This window comes from Pseudoliparis swirei, chromosome 19 (genome assembly GCF_029220125.1).
Source record: "Pseudoliparis swirei isolate HS2019 ecotype Mariana Trench chromosome 19, NWPU_hadal_v1, whole genome shotgun sequence".
Taxonomy (NCBI): domain Eukaryota; kingdom Metazoa; phylum Chordata; class Actinopteri; order Perciformes; family Liparidae; genus Pseudoliparis; species Pseudoliparis swirei.
Window position 1 is genome coordinate 18,869,520 of NC_079406.1, and position 20,616 is coordinate 18,890,135.

Below are 20,616 nucleotides of genomic sequence, written 5' to 3' on the forward strand. Positions count from 1 at the left end.
GCTCCTTCACAGCAGCATTGTAGCACTTTTAAAGTGTCAGTGAAACCAAAAACTGACTTAAAAAGGCGTTAAATTATCAATTTTCATTGGACTTACATTTATTCTGTTAGGATATTTGTGTTGCCTTTTGGAGTTTGGGCGTTTTTATTTGTATTAAATTTTTTTACGTAAATATTATGTTTATTACATCAGCTTCGCAAACTCCTTTTTCCTTTTTTCTAACCTTTTTTTTTTTCTCCATAATTTTGGATACTTTTGCTTCTTTGGGGCCTCTAAAATATTTTAATGATACTATTTAATAATGATACAGTTTGGTTTAAGTGCCTACAATTTATGTTCACATCCATCCTGTGTGATGATTCTGGAGTAACTCCTGTTTCATTTGAAGGACTCTCAATACAAAAAGAACACTGGCATGGACCAGTTGTAGCCAGTCCTTCTTAGGGTTGTGGAGGACTGATCCTTTTTTGATGTCGGTACAACTGTTTATGATGCAATGTTATTTAAATGAAGTGATTATAGCTCAGGGTGTTTGTAAGGAGCCGTTTGCATGAATCCTGTTCAGTTCCTAACTTCAGTTCCTCACTTGTGTCCCGTCCCATTGGGACTACAGAAGGACAAACTGTTTACATCACCTGGCGGGCAACGTCCCGCCTCTCCATCGAGCACCCTGGGACGCAACCGTTCACCATCCCCGGCCCCCAGCCCAGCCCCAAAGAGGACGCCCTCCCCAACAGTACCCAAGTAAGATTACAAGTCTTTTCCACAACAGCTTTCGTGATGTTTTACTTCAAATGTGTTGAGAGTTTGAATGCAGCCTTTTCATTTCATTTTCAATACACAAATGGACACAACTCGCACTTTTTTCTTATAGGCAAAATTCCAGGATACGCCCACTTTCACCGAGTGCAATGAAACTACGCCCCCCATCCCCCCAGCCGGCATCGGCCAAACCACCACCCATCCAGAAGCCTGCTCTCACTCCAACGGGGGCCCCCACCTTGCGGAAGAGGGACTCCAAGTCTAAGGACCTGTGTCCTGTCCAGGCTGTTTCTCCACAGACGTCGGATTCCAACAAGACCAAAGAGAAAAATGGTGAGCAATTCACAATAAGAATATTGTCCACAATATAAATGTTTTACTGTTCCTCATAAAAATATATCCAACGCTGTTGAATGTCTTTCATAATGGTTGTAAAACAGGTCCATATGAAAGGCAGGCTTAACAACCACGGTCAGCGGAATTAATTAGTCAGTACCAATATTTGCTGATTGTTCTGGCAACAAGGATGTTTGCACCGGTGCATCGGGACCTGCTGTCCAGGTCAGGGAGGCAAGTGATCCAACGAGACATCAGTTTAATCTCATCTATATCAATATCAATGATGTTGATCCAGACCTACTTAAACTCCAAAAAGAGATCAAAATAATGTCCTTGTTAACATATTACTGAGCCACATCTTGATCCAGAGAATTACCTTTGAATTATTGTGTGCTTCCTTTTATTAGTGAAGTAATTATCACTCACACAACTTCCTGCTCATTGCACCTGTTCCATTTTTATAATCTACATAAAGGAGTAAAAGAAGGAATAAAAAGAGGAAACAAGAAAGCTTCTTTGGTAAAAACAAACTTTTAAATCTGCAGAACATGCATAACAATATTGTTATTTCATCGGCTTGTGTAATTTGAACGAACTTATCATTACTTGTGACCTCTCGCTCTCACATCCGAGACGCTCACAGCAGCTTTTTGACCATTAAGGTCTGGAGTCACCCTGACAGACCTGGGTTGTTGCTGCTGCCCCCTCCTGGAGAGAAGCACAATATGCACGATAAAATAGCTCAGTAATGCTTTATCACTGTACTCTGCATTTCAAAGATGTACAAACTAAAATGTAGGTGACACATTTATGTTTCGGAGTATATGAAAATGTAAATGCATAAGGTGTATGTCATTTAATACCAAATCAACAGACTCGTTATGGCTGAACTAACCAGAGGAGACTGTCTGTTTTGATCCACCAAATGAAAGACTGATATTAAAATCAGATAGAAATCAGAATATGCTGATGTGCGGCCGTCCTTCTCATCGATATGCGACATTGCCTCACACCTCATACTCGGAGATATGAAAGGGATCATTTCTGAAATGTGGCCGTATTCCCACAGAGATAATCAAGTGAGCTTACGCAGCTCAACATCAGGCGGCTGCTTCTTCTTTATTCTGCCCCTGTCCTGCTCCATCATGACTAACCTCCTCCACCAGTCTGGCTTCCTCTCCTCCGTCACCAGTCACACTGCGTCCTCTGGACGGCCTGATGCTGGGGCCGCGGGTCAGCGCTTCATCGAGAGATGGGTTAAAGAGTGACATAAAGTGCTTGAACAGATTTTCAATATTTGTCTCTCCACATGTCAGACCCTAAAGCCTCGACGGGCACCAACTCGGCCGCTGAGGCAGCCAAGATCCTGGCAGAGAACCGCAGACTGATGCGAGAGCAGAAAGAGAGAGAGGAGCAGCTCCGGGTTCAGAGGGAGGAAGAAGAGAAGTACGATTATTGAAACTGTATATTAAATATCTTTTTCCTCTCTCTTAAAACATGGTCTTTTCTATGTTTTCAAGCCATTCACAGATGTTTCTTTACTCTCCCAGGCTGATAAAGGAAGAAGAGATGCGTTTAGCGGAGGAGGCTCGACTCTTACGCGTGGAGGAGGAGAAGAAGCTTGCAGAGGAGAAGAAAATTCAAGACGAGGAAGATGCTCGTCTAGCCGAGGAGGAGCGGGTGAGAATGGCAGAAGAGGAGGCGGTGAAACAGGTGGAGCTCCAGAAGGAGCGGGAGGAGGCTGAGGCCAAGGCCCTGGAGGAGGCAGAGAGAGTCCGTGTGGAACGAGACCGAGTTATGCAGCAGAACCAGCAAGAACGAATGGCGAGGAAGAAGGTATGGATACACGCATGACTCTTATCTTAATGTGGGTGCTCAATAATCTGGTATATCGATCACCTTAAACTCTTCGACATTGACTGCTTACACTACTTTAGTTTACATTCAATTTACCCAGAACCTCTTCTCTTCTTAGCGGACTAATATTTTGAGTGATTTAATCAATGATCCTATGAACAGTTTTAGTGTTCCCTCATTTTCGAGATCTCAATTAAACATTATTTATTAAAAAAATGATGTGCTCGTTTCCCAATTTCAGAGAATTGACGAAATAATGAAAAGAACAAGAAAAGGGAACCAAAGTGACTTGAAGGTGAGCTCACGTTCATTCAGCCTCGTCGTCGACACACAGAGAGTGTGTGTGTGTGTGTGTTAATGCGTGGTTTGTGTCACCTGCGTAGGGTGATGCAGAAGATGACGATAAGCTGGACGAGGAGGAAGATGAGGGAGAAGAGGACTGTGATACCCAGAGTAAGTGTTCCCAACCCCCAGCTTTCCCACTGATTTATGAATGCGGTACTTTGTCACAGAGGGGAGGTGCGTCTTCCCCCATTTGTGTTTGTTTGCATTTACTTTACAGACACGGGTCGCTTATGTAAATTGACTAAATTCTCATCATGACTTTGTCTCTCGCAATTCTGTTTCCTCCGTCGACATCGTAGGCCAGTCGGATGACATCGGCATGGACGATGAAAAATACGAGTCTGGTGAGCAGGAGGCGCAGCGAGAGGAGGCGCAGCGAGAGGAGCCCCTGGGCAGCGTGAACGGACAACCAGAGACAGACGACAAGGAGAATAACAATGGCATAAACCCAGCGGAGACTCAGGCAGTAAGGTATGACGAAGATGATGAGCGGTGCTGACGGTGTCGTGATTTACAATATTGTAACAGAAGGGGTGAAACTGATCGCTTTCCCACGTATCAGCTGTTCCCTCCAGAGAAGCACCAATGATGTCACATGTGTTTGTTTTGTCAATACTGCGGCTGTTTCAGGAGAATAACTTTGACTATATTCAATTTTTAAAAAGAGTTTCAGTATAACGGATTGAAAGTTGGTGCTGAGACGGACTAACGCATGTTAGCTTTGTCTTTTTGGAAAAAATCTGGTGTTCACCTAACCAAATCACGTCCCTAACTATTTCCCTCTTTCCTTCCTCTTCCAGTCTCGTCCCTAAGAGCCGCCTCGTCGAGGGCTCTGAGTTCCTGAACGAGCAGGACTCCGCCAAGGTGGGCTTGGTCTCAGGTCTCAATGGTAATAAACCCAACCAGTGGAGCTTTGAGAAACTCATTGACCTTAACGTCCACTCTAAGGTTCTGCCCCTCATCAAGGCGGAGGACTGTAACCAGGTCTTGATCAACTGTGACGGGAGCTCAGATGGGACCAGGGTAGCCTTCGAGGACAAGGGAACCCCCGTCAACACCCAGCATTCCTCTCATCAACCCATAGAAGCCCTTTCAGGTGAGGACCCACTTGCACTCAATCACTTCATGGTGCTTATTCATGGTGCTTATTTGTATGCTTCTTATTCATGGTACTTATTTGTATGCTTCTTATTCATGGTACTTATTTGTATGCTTCTTATTCATGGTACTTATTTGTATGGTTCTTATTCATGGTACCTTTTGGCATCTTCTGAAAGACCGTAACTCATTTCTCTTGTTTCTGTAGAGATTTAATGCTGCAGCCGTTGCTGAGAAGCCTCTTACTGTTGCACTCGCAGAGTTCCTGTCTAGCTGAGCTCCTTTAAAGAAATGTCCCGTTTCAGTCCCAAACAGCTTCCTCCTCCTCCCCTTCCAGAAGGAGGAGCACAAGGTGAAGCGGAAAGACCACCCCAAGTACTATTTGCACCCAACATTATGAGGAAACATATACAAGTATAACATATATGTATATATATTTATATATATATATAAAAGTTATGCTTCAGGGAAATTCCATATATTCCGTCAACATGCTTGCTTCAGGTCTGTTTCCTCTTCCTCTTGTGTTAATTTCTGTTTTGTGTCCATATTTGCTGATGTTTTTTAAGAGTTCTGTCTTTGTCAGGGGTGCATTTGATGTAATTTATTAATTTTGGTTTCTTTGTAATTGTAATTATTATTAAATGTTTAGTCTTATTGTTTTCTCTTGTATTGGAATATTCCAGGACACGTGCACATTTGGCCTGTGTGAATTAAATATATCATGAGTTAAAGGAAGGCACGTGAATGCATTCTGTTCTGTTCGGTGAGGGGAGCGTCCCAAGTTGCACATGTGATTCATCTAAATTTAATTGACCACCGATATGCCCAAACCATTTTGTTCCCCAACTCCTAATTGAAAGTGTGCATGTGCTGAATTGCTTGTGCTGAAGCTCATACACACACAGTTTAGTCATCATCGTCATCATCATCATGTGCTTCGCTTGGGAGGGGATTCTCTGTCCTTTCAGCCTCACCTTCTCTCACCGGGTGTTTGCCCCGTTGGCCACTGGAGGGCGTCAAACTCAACTCAACTGTTACATTTGAAGCTGAAGCTGTTGAGATTCTTGACACCAGTGAATTCACAAGTTCAGTGGCGTTTCTGCAGTTTGTTCATGCAGGGCTTCTTTAAGTTTTGTTAATTATTACATATGTATATAGAATTTATGTTTACTAACGACATTGTAATTTGCATCAGAATTCAGTTCATCCAGTTTTATTCTCCACTGACTGCGTCTGTAACACACAACTGTTTGAAGAAGCAGAACTGCAACACACACATGAAGTCATTCACAGCTGTTCTTTTCACTTAAAGCGGTTTGTGTTTGTCACTGAACAGAAGGTGAATGTTAGCCTGAAGGTTTTCAACGATCTGGTTTTAATTTAAGCTTTACCAACACATCCACGCGCACCGTTCCATCCATCGTTCTGACATGCGGCTCTCTCATTCCTTACATTTGTTCCCCATTCACTATCCATATTTGAAAATTCTCAGCTTGAGAGCTGCTACATCTGACTAAATGCATTTCAACTATTTTTTTATAATATACAATTTGGCTGTTTTGTTTATATATGAAAATACATTTCTGCATATATATAAGTGTTATGGTATTGTGTATATAATCAGTATTAGGCAAATGAAGCCATGTATAGGATGGAGGGGCGTCATGGATGTGGATAATTGAAGTGTGTGTGTGTGCGCTATACTGTGTTAGGCTCCGGTTCGACTCGTGCCCTGTGACGGGGTTGTCAGGTTACATCTGGGCAGCCTGGAAAAATTAACATAAAGCCCTCTTCCACATGAGCGCTGCATAGAAAAAGAAAAAGGGCCACTTAACATTTCTCAAAATATATTGTGTGTATTTTTGTCTGAGCGCTTTCAACCACATATACCTGATCTCTGATTCTGAATATTGCCTCACCGAGACGAGACAAGTTGACATTTTGATGGCCAGCTGTTACAGCCCACACGTCTGACCCGTGAACAAAGTCACGATGCGTTTAATGTCATCAAGATATGGTTCATGTGGTGATGAAGGGAGGCTTGTGGTGGGCATATCAGATCGGGTTTTATCTACTCTTTGAAGTAGCACCAAACTAAATATGACACAGGTCAGACTGGTTTTCTGTCTCTTCAGGATTTTTCATCAACTGTATTGAAATCTTGAATACCCGATGCTTGAACGGTCCCACGCGCGAGGTCTGGGGACCTTTTTAATGTTTGCCTTGTTCTCTGCTGATTAACTAAAATCTCTTTGTAAATAGTCTTGGAGCTTCAGATCTTAGCTTTGATTAATAAGCTCAAAGAATGTAACGGACTCCATAAACCGTCCCGCATTATTTACCACGTCTCTCCGAGCTGCCCGCCTTTTGTGGCTTTCATCCATTATTCATTTAGAAGACATGATACTCTTTGCACTGTCACAAATTACTCGCCATGTTTAACGAACGCTTTCTGAGGAGTAATTTCACTGTAGAGAATCGAAGGAGAGTCGTGTGATATTCTGGAAGAAAATAAAAATGCATGTGTTCCTTTCCCAGGTGTTTTAGAAGTCTCATTCGTGTCCCCGACTTGCCTACATCCAAACTCTTCCTACTCACCCTTCCACTCATGGGTAGCACCTGCTGTCCGCTGCTTGAACAGATACTGTAATTCTTTCAGATCCTGCTGTGTCTTCGAGGGCTCGATTACATAACCGACTGCTTTAAGTCCTCAACTTTGTCTATAACAATAGGATAGAACGGTGCCTTAGAATGATATTTACTATTTGTATTGTGTCAGTTAACCAAGAAAGCTTTTCCGTACCTCGGCCTCGACAATCAAGTCTATCCAACCAGGGCAACTAAGTGAATATGAATATTTTTCTGGAGGATTTACAGACGTAACAATGCCCTGTCCACGAGTAAAATTTGTACTGTAAATATATCTTAAGTGTACTGAGATGATACAAACTGTTAATACAAATAAAGTCTTGCAAAGATGCTGCTTGTCCATGTTTTCTTGCTGTAGAGGAATAAGAGACTTCCTTCACGTATATTTTATCTGTTTTACATTTAACTCTGCTCTCAAAGTCTCGAGTGCACAAGCAGTTCAAATATAAATGTAACGGATTAATAATGAAAGTTAGTGTGTGAGCATATTGTTCTGATAGATTCCAGTACAGTAATGAAAAGGCTTTCGTCTCATGAAGCTTCACAGAATTAGACAAAACAGCGACGAGATGCAAGTAAAACTGACGACATGTTTTCCATCGAGGTAAAGTGGTTAGGAAAAGACACCAGGAGGCAAGTTGTTGACTTTTGGACCTGTCGTGTTTTAGTTTTCCAGTTTTTAAAGGAAGAGGTTTATTGCCATCTTTAGTCTTTTTTCTTGTGCAGCGCCTGTGTTCGTCCTGTTCCTTAGTTAAGTTTATTTAGTCATTTCAGTATTTCCTGTTTTTATTTTGTGTCTTACCTCTTCTCTCATTTCCTGCCTTCATGTGTTCAGATTGTTTGCCCCGCCCCTAATTAAATCTAACGGTCTTAATTACCTGCACCTGCGTGTATTTAAACCTTGTGTTCCCAGTTTATCTTCATCCTGTGTCCAACTTTACAGCCGTTTCCCCAGTGATGTAATGTTCCTGTTTCCCTGATCGCTGCTGACTTAGACTAGTCTCATTATGGGATGTAAACAAACAGCATTAAAAAAAATCTTACTATATTTTATTTAAAGCATGTCGAAATAAATAAAAGTAGTTGTATTTTATATAGAAGTATACAATATAGATATACATATATTTATATAGAAGTATAACAAATGTTTATATAATGTATCTTGATATGTATATGTATATATATAATGTGTATAGATACATATATATGTGTATGTATATATCTATATAATGTGCAAATATATGTATGTATATATATATACACATATAAAAGTCAAAGTATGACACATCGTATGTCATTGAAAATAAGTTATAGTATGAGATGTTATACATAAACTGTAATAGTATAGTAATCCAAGAAAAAAGTCTGTATAGTTGATTAAAATCATATTGTATTATGTAGAAAACAAAGTAGTTTAGTATTTCACAAAAAGTCATGGTACCTGCAATAAAACTATCACATTTCTTAGCTTTAAAATGTCATCGAATGTCATAAAATCATAAATATAGAAATAAGAGTCTCCACTACTTCTACCTTTTATTCTTGTTTTATTTTTAATTCAACCACAAAGTCTTGAATACATGAGCATTTTATATGTTGGCATCAATCTCAAAGATCTAATGTAAATTCCCTCTAAACATTTGTGTAAATTCCTTTAATCAATTCAAACATGAATGCAACAGATTATTAATGAAAGCTGGTATGCATGAGGAGCAGTATGCATGTACAAAGCATATTCTGATTCCAGTAAGGCACTAAAAAGGCTTTTGTCTCAAAGCTGCACAGAATTCTGGATTAAATGTGACTAATGTTGCACATCACAGTCCCCCAAATCAAATGATGGTGCCATTATTGTATCCAACACCAGACACGTTGCAATAATGTATATATAGATACATGACTCAAACTAGGATATAGTTAGTTGACAAAAAAAACTCTGCTCAATGTTAAAAAGAGAAGCGGCGCCTACATTGACTCTTTCGCCTTTATTTTCCAAATTCAACAACAAAATGTGTTCTTTTGCAAATGAACCGTCTTAAGGTCTGTTTTTGGTGTCATTCCAGCAGAAACAGACTCCTCTGCGCAGCTCATTTGCAGTTCAAACCTTTTTAGCACAGTCGGGGCAGTAGATGTGTTCTTCATTGATGACGAAGCGCTTATTGGCCAGCGTGAGGCAGCACTTCTTGCAGTTGAAGCAATACTCGTGCCAGGAGTATCCTTCGTAGTTCACCACGTTGGTGCCGTGGCCGAACCCTGCAGGAACAGAAGCACATGCACAGCTAGTGAAGCATCATACAGAACTCATTCACACTCTGAGCTAGGAACGGCCTTCAGTTTTGGCAAAATGTTGTTCTTAAATCTTAAAATTAACTTTTCCGGTGATACTGACATCTAAATAAATATTGGAACAATTCATGTTCACATCAATCTCAAAGATGTCATTTAAAGTCACTTTTAAATGGCTGGAAAGATGTTTGGTTGAGTTTCAGACACTTTTACTTCAGTTCAGCGAAAGAGCAGAAATTAATAAAATTGGCAACACTTAATTTTGGTAATTCACGAATTATTAAAATATATGTTTATTTCCCATTAAAAATGTGTTCTTTTTATTTATTTATTATAAAAAGTTTAAGAATGATTTTGTATTTAATAGAACAAGTCATATAAAGTCACAGTGTAGTACGTCATAATTTTATGAAAAAGTCTAGCACAGAGGTATTCAACTAAAATTCAGCGAGTTCCAGTTAGAGATGTCCTAATGCAAAGGTCCGTGACATCACAATTATGTCAATTATACATATTTGCGTTCTATGATTTTGTGCCAGACATATTGAAGTAGCCAACAGTTATGTTAAAGTCTGTATCTCGAAAACAACTGACTGTCAAATGAAATAAAGAAAGTTCAACTGAATAACATCTAAACAATAATTATTATTACAGATGTCTGGATATATTATACATACTTTAATAAGAAATACATTATCTTCTCTTAAAACAAGTAAAATAGATGCCAGATTTATAACAAAGTCTTTGAAAAATGTGATAATTTTTTCATCCGAGGATTGACGAATCTCGTAAAGCGTAACATAATCATTATGTTTACAAACAGTGCATGTGTGTAAGAGGTCCACGTGCAATGCAACACAAAGCACACAATGGAGAACACCTGTAGACGCTGCCCTGACCTGTGATGGGGTTTTTGCATCCATGGCATTTCTTGGCCACATCGCTCTTGAAGCAGTCCACGCAGTAGACCTTGTCCTCGTGGGAGGTGAAGCGAGCTCCAGCCAGAGTCTTACGGCAGGTGTGGCACACAAAGCACTCGGAGTGCCAGGGCTGGTCCTGGTAGCTGATCCCTCCTGAGCTTATGGCCTTAGAGGGACAAGGGAACATTCACAGGGCTGGGATATCATTCATATCCTGCAGGACATGAACCGTCACGCGGCCACGTTGGATCTCGCGCTGCAGGCGGGAGCCCGCACACACTGCAGGACTCACGACCACTGGCCCTACCTGCTTGCAGTGGAAGCACTTCTTGGCGAACTTCTTGTCGTGGCAGGGAGCGCAGTAGATGTCATCGCCCTTGGCCAGGAAGCTCTGCGTGCGGATCGGCTGCTTGCACTCAAAGCACATGAAGCACTCCTCGTGCCACATCTTGTTTTTATACTCCACGTTTTGGGATCCTAAAACCCCAAAAATAAAGCGTCGTGTTGCGCTCCTTAAAATGATTGTGTTGCACACTGCCTGACGTCACCAGCTTGGACCACATCGTAATTGAGGCCTTATGATGCTTATATTGAGTAAAAGACCATGTTATTATGGTTCATCGTTCTCACGAATAGAAACGTTAGATATTTTGTGCATTTTTGAAATTTTCTTTTACAAAGTTTTCTAAATTTAACATATTTGATTTCTTAAAAATCACTGGAGAGACAGCATTACAAAAAAACAGATAGCAAAATAAAACAGAATCAATTCGGGGTCACTAACGATTGCACAGATTAAGTAAACCTAAACTGAATGTTGATAGTTAAGAAGGCCTCTTTCCAGCCTTTTTTAAAATCATCTTTTTAAAAGGCTACTTATTTTCTATAACAATAAATATTTGCGCGTGAATAAGCAACTAACAAAGTAAATCAGAGAGAAAACATCTTGATGTCACATCAAAGTAAAAGTAAAAAAAGGAGGACACCCACCTGGCATGACCACCTTGTAGCAGCCCTGGCAACGGTTGCCGTCCTCCCGGGAGCCACACTTGCTACACATTATCTTGCCATCGTCGCGGGCGTTGAAGGACTCGCTGGCCAGGGGCTTGTAGCACTTGGCACAGCGGAAGCAGTCCTCGTGCCAGTAGCGGTTCTTATGGTGCAGCTCCTGAAACAGAGCGGGGGAACTCGGGTTGAGCGGCGGTGACTTCACGAAGCCGCCATGCAGACCTCGTGGAAGTGGACTCGGGGCCACGATACAGAACAGGGACCCGGCCGCGAGGCAGGCGTTAACGTGGAGATGAAGTGAACTGGGGAAGAGACTTAAGGTGGAAATGTGACAAAAAGTATTTGAGCCTCATTAGTCGCCATGACACATCTTCCTCACACATTCAACCAGCTGTGGCTGAGGAGACACAGGTTCAAGCCCATCTGAGAGCGACACAGAGATGCATCCTCACTGGTTGTGTGTTTGTAATAACCCAATAACATCCATAGTAGACATCCTAAAATTCAAGATAGATAGCTCTTTTACACATTTGGATAAGTTACAGTGGAAGAAGCACATTAGTAAGTCATAAAAATCTGCTTCAGTTTTAGGGCCCTGGTTTTGTTCCTGCTGACTCACTGTCACAGTTTACTCACTTGAATAGATGCATGTGAGATCTATATTAATGTGACATCAAAGTATTTATCCTAAAGTTGTGTTTGAGATCTGTAGAAACATCGGGTTGTCTTCAGATTGTTTAATCTCAATTTGGTGAATACATTTTTTAAATCCTAAACTAAATTATGAAGTGAATAAGCATGATGTGAAAAGTAAACATGTTTAATGTATATAACTATAGCTTACTTTAAAAACAGAGTAACTTATTCATGGTAGTTTACTAGCTACCATATAGGCATACAATTGAAATACATCCATTTAAATGGCATTTGTCCATCAGATTTTAAATGTTGTAGAACATGTCTTATGTCAAAATATAACGGAGCTACTTCAGTTGTCATTTTTGTTATTTATTGACAAGTTTCTATTTAGTGTTTGTCGCTCCCTTCACTGATTATCATTTTTCTTCCACTCACACAACCTCAGACACTGCGTGCTTCACCTTGGAGTCAGCCCCGATGGGACGTTTGCACTCTGCACAGGTGTTGGCGCAGAGCTTGTTGAAGCACTTGGTGCACACGTGCTTCTCCTCCTTCTTCACGTACTTCTTCCCGTGCAGGTTGTCCCGGCAGTAGTAGCAGTCGAAGCGATCAGTCATGGTGGAGCTGAGATAACTTTTGTGACCTGCGGAAACAAAACGAAGTCCGTCAGACTCCGGCGGCTTCCATCCTCCCGACACGACTGGGTGTTGCCAGACGAGGACAGTGTTGCCTTCTCCATCCTCCTCAACTCCCCGAACAACGCAAGTCAATGGCTACGTTTATTCATATCACGCTCACAGCCCCACACAGCTGTACAGCTCAGAGAAAAAAGGAACAAAAGAATTAAGGAGCTATAAAAATAAGCATTCAATGATTATAAACTTCTCTTTTGTCCCTCTAATCGAACTAATCTGTGCACGTAAGGACATGTATCCGTGTTTCCCTGTTAATGTTCGTCAGACGCAGCGAGCTCTGACGGCAGCATTCCAAACTGATGAGAGAAGTGGGAGTGAAGTTTAAAAAAGCAGCCCGCAGATGTCTGCTTGGTGTCTACGTACTTTCTGGCCTGCAGACTTTTTACCAAGCTCTCCCTGGAAAGCTTATGTCTGGCTCATTCTCCCCCCAAGACCCCCTTTGAGTCTGGCCCACACTCTCTCTTGTCTGCGTTTTGGCCAGGTCGTTTTATTGGCGTCAGTGTCCCCACCAAGTTGCTACTTCATTTATCAACATTCCTGCATTCCAGTCCACATGGGAGCAGCCTGAGAAGCTTCCTGGAACAGCTGTGCGTAGGATGGAGTATACGTGGATGCTTTATCTAAATCTTATTTCAGTCTCTCTCTCTCTAGCTGAGCCTGTTTGAACTTTAGCAAAAGTGATTTATATATCAGTTTTAATCTGGTAAGCACAGATGGAGGAAACAATGGGTGGAATGGCATTTTTGGCCCAGTAACCATAGGAACAAGGACAATATTTATGATAGGGGACTTCAGCTATTGAAGTGGGATGTGGTAAACAGCCGTGTGAAAGCGATGAGCCTCCCGGAGCGCGGCATGTGCCCCTGGTGTGTGTGTGTGTGTGTGTGTGTGTGTGTGTGTGTCGATGGATAGAAGGGACAGGAGCTTCCATCTGCAGCTGTGCTCCGGGGATAAAGACTGGACTGAGCCCTCACACACCACTCAGCGTGGAGCATTTCATGGCACTAAAGCAGGAAAAACAAACACACTCACACACAATCACACGCAATCACAATGCTTGGATCTCACTTCTGAGCCAAGCCAGCCCTGAGATCTATTTTAGACACGCTCTCTCTATTTAAAGCAGATTGACCTTCCACAGGGGACAGATGGAGAGGGATGCAGAGAGATGACCACTGGGACTATGCAGCTATTGTGGCTCCACTTGTTCCCGACAGAGTGACAGCTGCCCCCCTGTCAAACAGGCGTGGTATGTGCAGACCCTAAGCTGTGGAGGAGTGGGATGTGTCACTGTGGTCCCTTCGGGGAGTAAACGAAGGTCAACACCACACCAGATCGGGGAGTGAGTCAGAGCTGTGGCAGATGATCCAGACAGGGAATCTGCCAAATCAACTGCTCCGTTGTCAGAGCTTTCTGTTCTCTCGTGATCGTCCGTTTCCCATTATCACATCTTGCCATCATGCTGCTCTGCAGAAGAAAAAACTAAACATTGAGAAACAGCGAGACAAAACAAAGAGAGAACATCGCAAACCCTCGAACAGCCCGTTCTTTGAGCCTTTCTTCAACGGGCATAAAACATAATAATCGATGGAAGAGGATGAGAATATAAGACAACCGATATCTATGACAAGATGGCACCGTCATATAGAATCAGCGACTCAGTTCATTCGACATCCATTCAGTTGATGGTCATATATCGACCACAGCTGATGTGAAGGCTGTGATGAAGTTGTCAGCCATACGATTAAAAATTCCACGGTCAATATCTTATATTGCAGCTGAATACGAATTATAATGGGAACCAGATATTACGAACTTTAAAGTTTAATGTGCTTCCAAGGTTTGTTTGAACATGTTCCAAATCAACAACACATCAACAAAAAACCCCAAAAAGGACGTTTGAGCTTAGATTATATTGTTACATTTTGTTAATCAAGTCACTGTGATATACCGATTTGTATAAGACAATTATAAAAAATCATAATCCTTAAAAGTATATCCTCAAATTGTTCAAATAGATAAACTGAAGGATTAAATGTTCTTTTATTTGGAGAGAAAATGATCCGATTTCTGAACATTCATCATCACAAAGCTCAATAAAAAGTTGAGCTCATAAACATTTTTTTCTTTTCAAATTCTGTTTAAATCGAAGCTTGAATAGAAACAAACTAATAGCAGTCAGGTTTTTACATTTTTAACCAGATTACGTGTAACACATTCAATAAATAATCATTTGAACATCAAGTTATTTTTATATTTTACCTGAGTGTCTGAACGCCATGTTTGCTTCCAATCAGGAGACAAAAAAGAGTAGAAAAGAAAACGCAGACAGGAGGAGACGGTAGCATCCACAGAGGGTCAAGACCAGAGACCGTAAGCCCCGCTAGGTTATGGGGGGCTGTATATACCCCTCTGTGACCCGCCCCCCCTCCAAATCCTACCCTAACCCTCCTCTCCTTTTTAGGGGATGCATTAGAGAATAGGGCGGATGAGAGAGAGCATGAGGAGATGGATGAGGTGATGGAGATTTAAATCCACTGCTGTAACATCAGAAGGTAAAAAAAAGGTGTTGACCGGCGGCCATGATGGACAACACATACTCCCACCGCCTGGACATCCATGTGTTGTTGTTCAGGACATGTACAGATGACACGGCGGATCACTAAACGTCACAACTTAGAAGGATGACTCACAAGAGCAGCATGTTGATATTATTGACTGAGCTGTGGAGAGACAACATGTTGTATAAATTGTATTGTATTTTGGATGTGAACTCATCAGATGACCAGAAAGACAACTTTAAATTAATGTTTATGTTGCTGTGAGTCTGCTTGATGTGTATATTTGCTATCAACTTAAAAGATTATTAAATGTCAACTTTCAGCCAGAAAATACACTATTGCAGGTTTAATTACATCCATTATGGATTTTAAATTTCCAAAGAAGCTGGTTCCCATTAGTCAAAGGAGCAACAACATTTTCTGTTTTGTGGAAGACTTGGGTCTCCCAAGGGGGGAATGTGGTGGTTAAAATGTTTCAAATTAGGTGTTTCCACAACATATATACATAGTGTGTATTACACTTTTACATTGTGTTATATTAGGCTTAAATTACATCTACAAAGATGATTAAGAGGGCACACACAGCTCTCTCCCTCGGACAAGGGTCAACAACGCCAGACAGAGATAGACCCAGCGGCCTTGTGCTGCTCCAGTCTTAACCGGTAGAGAGGAGACTGCAGAGAGGACCAGGAGGCTCAGACACAATAACGATAAGAGAAGAGACGAGGGGGGGGACGTCAGCAAGAAACCTCACATTCCTTAAAGTAACCGGCTTGGACTGGGACTGAGGTCACACTGAGGTCACACTGAGGTCACACTGAGTGACGAGTACTAATATGTAATGAGGGAGTGGACGGAGGCGGCACCTGCATTGAGGCTGATGTATAAATAATATGTCAATGTGTTTGTTCGGGGTTGGGAAAGACAGATGTGGAGGGAGGTCGTTGTCTTTAATACCGGACCCAGACCAGGTTTATTTGTGAAGTGAACTCTGATCCAAACTCTCTGTGTCCTGTGGGTGTTTGATTACTGAGGTCCAGAGGGTGAGTATCCTGTGGCGTCTCACCAGCAGTCAGATAGGAGAGAGAAACGAGTTTATATGCATCAGGTTAAGAGATTAGTCAGAATGGACCAAAAAGGAAGAAATCCTGCCACAACTATTCTTAACCAGCTGCAATATAACATATTGAATCTTTAATCATGGCATTAAACTTCCTCACAGCCTTAACATCAGCGATGTTTGTTGTCAGTTTGAGTCGATAAAGTACTGACGGATGAGGACATATTTTCTCTGTGAGTAAATCCATGTTTCTATCAGGAATGCACCGGGTGTTTCCTGCAGCTTTAAAAGAAATATAATTGTTCTTTTTTCCTCCCTTTCTAAATTCTTCTGCTTTGGCTCCCTTTGCATTTAGTTTTGAGCATCGCACATTGTCTATCGGATAGATCTGACATATGTATATGTACATACACAGAGACATGAACATATAGAGATACATTTCCTTTTAGCTCTGTGTTTGGTCTCTACTAACTCTAGCCAGCCTCTATTGTTGTTATACAAAATACCAATTCAGTTCAATACGACCAACTATCGTTCATGATCAAACCCACCATGATCATCCTCCTCTAGCCTGATGTGGAGCTCCACTCATGGCCCTTTGCTCTGATTGGTTTGGGCCTTTAGAGTCAGACAAGCTGAAATATAGAGATATAGGATCATGATGGAAATGAGGGGAGACTGAAAGTCAGACAAGAAATAAAGAACTCATTCAGGAAACATTATATCAAACTTCTTCTTATGGCAGACACTAAACAAATCAATGCAGTCAGCCTGTGTGTGTGTTTTAAGCCTGTATAACGGACATGTGGCTGTAATTAAGGATTTTATTTGCTCCATCACCAGGAGGCTGCGCATTGCGTTTTGTCCTTTTCTAATCGCTCAGCCAATTACACGAAACCCACGAAGACTAATTAATGAGCAGGACGGCGCCGCGACTCCTGGCCTTCAGAAACCTTCCCAGTAGTCGCTCTGTGGTGCATCAGGAAATCTGTTCCCGCTCTTCTATTTGTTTTACAGCTTCTTTAGCATTTAGTGAGACACTCTGATTTTCCCATCCGGTGTTAACTCGACTGCTTTCCTGATACACACGGCAGCTGGAATGCAGTGGCCACCTCCCCACCTGCCGTCTCCAAAGCCGCGCTTTTAATAGAGCAAAAAGAACGGCGATGGAACAATAAATAAAACTATAAATATGTTCTTTCCTAACCATCATGGTTAAATAAGTAGCTGGTGATGTGTCTAATTAACAGCTTAAAAAATAAAATTAAAAAAATGCCATGCCACGAATAGAAACAGACTCTTTCACACACATTGTGCTATGCAATGCGTGACGTGGATATGTTGGTAGGTGTCGCCTCTTGGCTGCTCGCCCATCACCTCGAGTGACTTGCCGGCTCGAGAAACAGGAAATCTGGCCTGAGCTTCCTGAACAAATCGTTCGTGTGACTGGAACAAGCTCCCACACTCACTTCACCGCCACCAACGGTAACACCACGCATGTGTGTCTGAGAGCTCATCTCTCCCCATGACACCTATGGGTGTCACACACACACACACACACACACACACACAGTAAGTGACTGAAGAAACCAGTGTGCGGCTGCAGACACATTGAGGTAAAATATGTGGCCAAAAGGCCCCGAGCGGAGCTCTATTAACACTCCTGTCCAACAGATATGGCTCCGAGTGTTGCTCACACACTCTCACAGACTCACACACGCACACACACACACTTTCAGATAAAGCCGTCGCTGTAAGCCAGTGATCACTTCAGCCCTTATTGGTCTCACTTTGACTTTAAATGTAAGATATCAGGACGGATGCACATAAAACCTCCTAAAGAACATTATAAGTGCACATTGCATGAATTTCTACGACATATGACACTCTTGCGTGACAAAAGTTACGTTTTCACAAACATTTTCAAAACACAATTCTTTTGATCACCAGTAGCGGAGGTTAATTTACTCAAGTTCTGTAACTAACGGTACCTTTACTCTCGGGTATTATTGAGACGATGTTTAAACGTTTCAGAGGTGTGTTGTACTTGTGTAACAGTGATCTAACAGCTAAAGTTACGAGATACATTTAGAGTATGTATTTACACAAACACATGATCAGCCTTTAAAATGTATTATTAAAATGACTTCAGTTTAGTGAAAATCAGCATTAACTCCTCAGTAGTAATGCATCCACATTAGTTACTCTGTAATAAAGTAAATGCAGTAGTTTTGCATAAAGAGTACTTTTCATACTTTGAGTGCATTCTGTATTTTTTGTTGTAAAATTGTAAATGCCTGATTGATGAACAGAGTAATCTTGTACTTTGTTATTGGTACTTTTACTCGAGAAAAGGATCCGAGCACTTCTTCCACTTCTAAAAGTCTTTTAAAAGTCTTCCGGCCCTCTCAGTCTATTGCGTTCCTTCCTATTGTGGCTCTCAGTCTTTCATCATTTCTTTCTCACTTTCTTCCTCTTTTATTCACAAAATAATCATGTGTAACTCATGAGCTTTCCTCTGCGCTGAAGAGGGGAAGAGGAGAGGACAGGCGTTGGGGACGAGCAGTTTGACATTCACAAGAGAACATTGCCTATTTAGGAGTACAGCGATGCTTCATGTGTTTCATCAACTCGGTCATCACACTCAGACACATCTTCTCTCCCTCTTTTTCCTTCGTCTCTTCTCTCTCTGTGAAGTGATGAAGCTGTCCTCTCAACAAACGGCATGAATCTGCCTGAATAAACTGCTGGCAGCGAAGCTCCCAGATGCCTTTTAGTGTCCCGCTGATGGCCTGATGGAGACGAGATGTCACTGGCACTGAAATACAACAGTTTCATAGAACAGTGATATCAACTATCGCACTACATGGCATGCTTTATGAATGTATAATGTGTAAGTGCACTGTTGGATGTGTAGCCTTCACTACTTTTGTGCAAATTTGACATCAAATAGGAAGAAGCAGAAAAAAAGGCCACGATAAATATGAAAGTCTTTTTTAAGCCCTCAAGTTGAAAGTGGATATATTACTCCGTATAGGAGTACAATGTTTTTATGGCTTTTGAAGGATGGTGAAGTCATACTGGAGCCACAAGGAGGTCCAGTGTGCCAGAGACAGGACCCTAATCTCCAGGTCTCTTTAATGACATCATGCATTTGGTTTGGCAGCCGTCCAAACCCGAAAAGGGAGGAGACAGTAAGCAGACGCTTGAACAGTTTCATGGTGCCTTTGGCTCTGCTGTTCAATATTCCAGCAGTACAATAATAATACTATCATAACACCATTTGATCTACAAGATAATCTGCTGCTTCTGTTTGTGCTGGAGTTACATTACGTTCAGTGATGGAAGAGGTATTCAGAACAATACAATGGAATTAAACATGTATAGTGTTGGACCAACATCATGCAAGCATTAATTTAATGTTAAGCTTTATGGGTTTGATGCTTTGTTTTACTTTTGGGGTTTTGGTTGTAACTATTCATCTCATGCAAGTAATCATCGTTTTGTTTGTAGAATCTTAATAGAAAAAGTACATATGTTAGAGTACAATATATACCTTGTTAAATGCAGGTGAAGAAGTATAAAGAAGCATCAAATAAAAATACACACAAATATTTTTTAATTAATTATCAATAATTATTTATCAATAATTCCAATTACTGTTTGTAAGTAACAACTTTTTTTCATTTTTAAAGGGAAATTACTCAAAAAGGAACCACTGGCGCAGGCAAAGCTTTATTCCTGAAATAAAAAGCGCAAATTAAAAATTAAATATGACCTCTAAGATGTAGAGAAGTAGGGAGATGGCAAACAAAGCGCAGCGCAACGTGCCCGCGCTTCAAGAAGCGCGTCGCAGATGTCGGTATCTTCTAGTCGGTAGCTAAGTAACTGAAGATGAAACCGATTCCCCAAATGTCGGGAACGTCCTCCCAACAAGATAAAAGCCTGCAGCAGTAAGCATGAGACTCAACTCTCCCTCAATGGACCCAATACCCGCCTCGAGATAAACGTCCCGTCTCCCTGTCTCTCGGGAGGAATCCGAGCAGCTGCCTGACGCACTGAGGGAAACGCAGCTGTGGATTCGGACTCACCTTTCCAAAGAGGAGACGTCTCTCCCTCGACCCCAGCAGCAGTGTGTCCGGTGGGCTTTGCCGAGAGGTGCAGCTTTAAACGACAGAGGGAGGAGAGAGAGAAAGAGAAAATCACTTCGTGCATAAGCCAAACCTCTAGGCTCTCATAAACAATGACCTCATCCAGGAATTCACAAACTCTCTGTAAAGTTCTTATTGGGCCTGAACTCGCGATCTAAAAGGAAATAAAGTCATAACTTTTCTGCATCGACGAGCCCTGAGACTCAACAACATGGCCTCTGTGAGGGATGCTCTGGAGAGATC

General features: G+C 41.6%; 2 protein-coding genes across 11 annotated transcripts in view; one reads left to right on the forward strand and one right to left on the reverse strand.

Moving 5' to 3' along the window:
• Positions 1–7,383, forward strand: part of map7d3 (MAP7 domain containing 3) — a 29,528-nt gene extending 22,145 nt beyond the window's left edge. For all 9 annotated transcript variants that reach the window (XM_056439106.1, XM_056439109.1, XM_056439111.1 and 6 more), the window contains 10 exons: positions 614–744; positions 875–1,095; positions 2,418–2,547; positions 2,652–2,937; positions 3,200–3,253; positions 3,342–3,411; positions 3,603–3,774; positions 4,104–4,167; positions 4,252–4,399; positions 4,610–7,383. In XM_056439106.1, the coding sequence (XP_056295081.1) occupies positions 614–744; positions 875–1,095; positions 2,418–2,547; positions 2,652–2,937; positions 3,200–3,253; positions 3,342–3,411; positions 3,603–3,774; positions 4,104–4,167; positions 4,252–4,399; positions 4,610–4,617 (1,284 nt within the window). In that variant the 3' untranslated portion in view covers positions 4,618–7,383. The remainder of the gene's footprint in view (positions 1–613; positions 745–874; positions 1,096–2,417; positions 2,548–2,651; positions 2,938–3,199; positions 3,254–3,341; positions 3,412–3,602; positions 3,775–4,103; positions 4,168–4,251; positions 4,400–4,609) is intronic.
• Positions 7,384–8,576: 1,193 nt separating this feature from the next.
• On the reverse strand, positions 8,577–20,406 carry fhl1a (four and a half LIM domains 1a). Of its 2 annotated transcripts, none has more exons than XM_056439873.1 (6): positions 20,314–20,406; positions 12,368–12,549; positions 11,250–11,427; positions 10,567–10,736; positions 10,239–10,425; positions 8,577–9,306 (listed from the first exon to the last, which is right to left on the reverse strand). In XM_056439873.1, the coding sequence occupies exons 2-6, from the start codon at positions 12,521–12,523 to the stop codon at positions 9,152–9,154; spliced, it is 846 nt and encodes a 281-aa protein (XP_056295848.1). In that variant the 5' UTR covers positions 12,524–12,549; positions 20,314–20,406; the 3' UTR covers positions 8,577–9,151. The 2 variants fall into 2 exon arrangements, with proteins under 2 accessions (XP_056295848.1, XP_056295849.1); XM_056439874.1 differs by lacking the exon at positions 20,314–20,406 and adding an exon at positions 14,864–14,970.
• Positions 20,407–20,616: the final 210 nt, after the last annotated feature.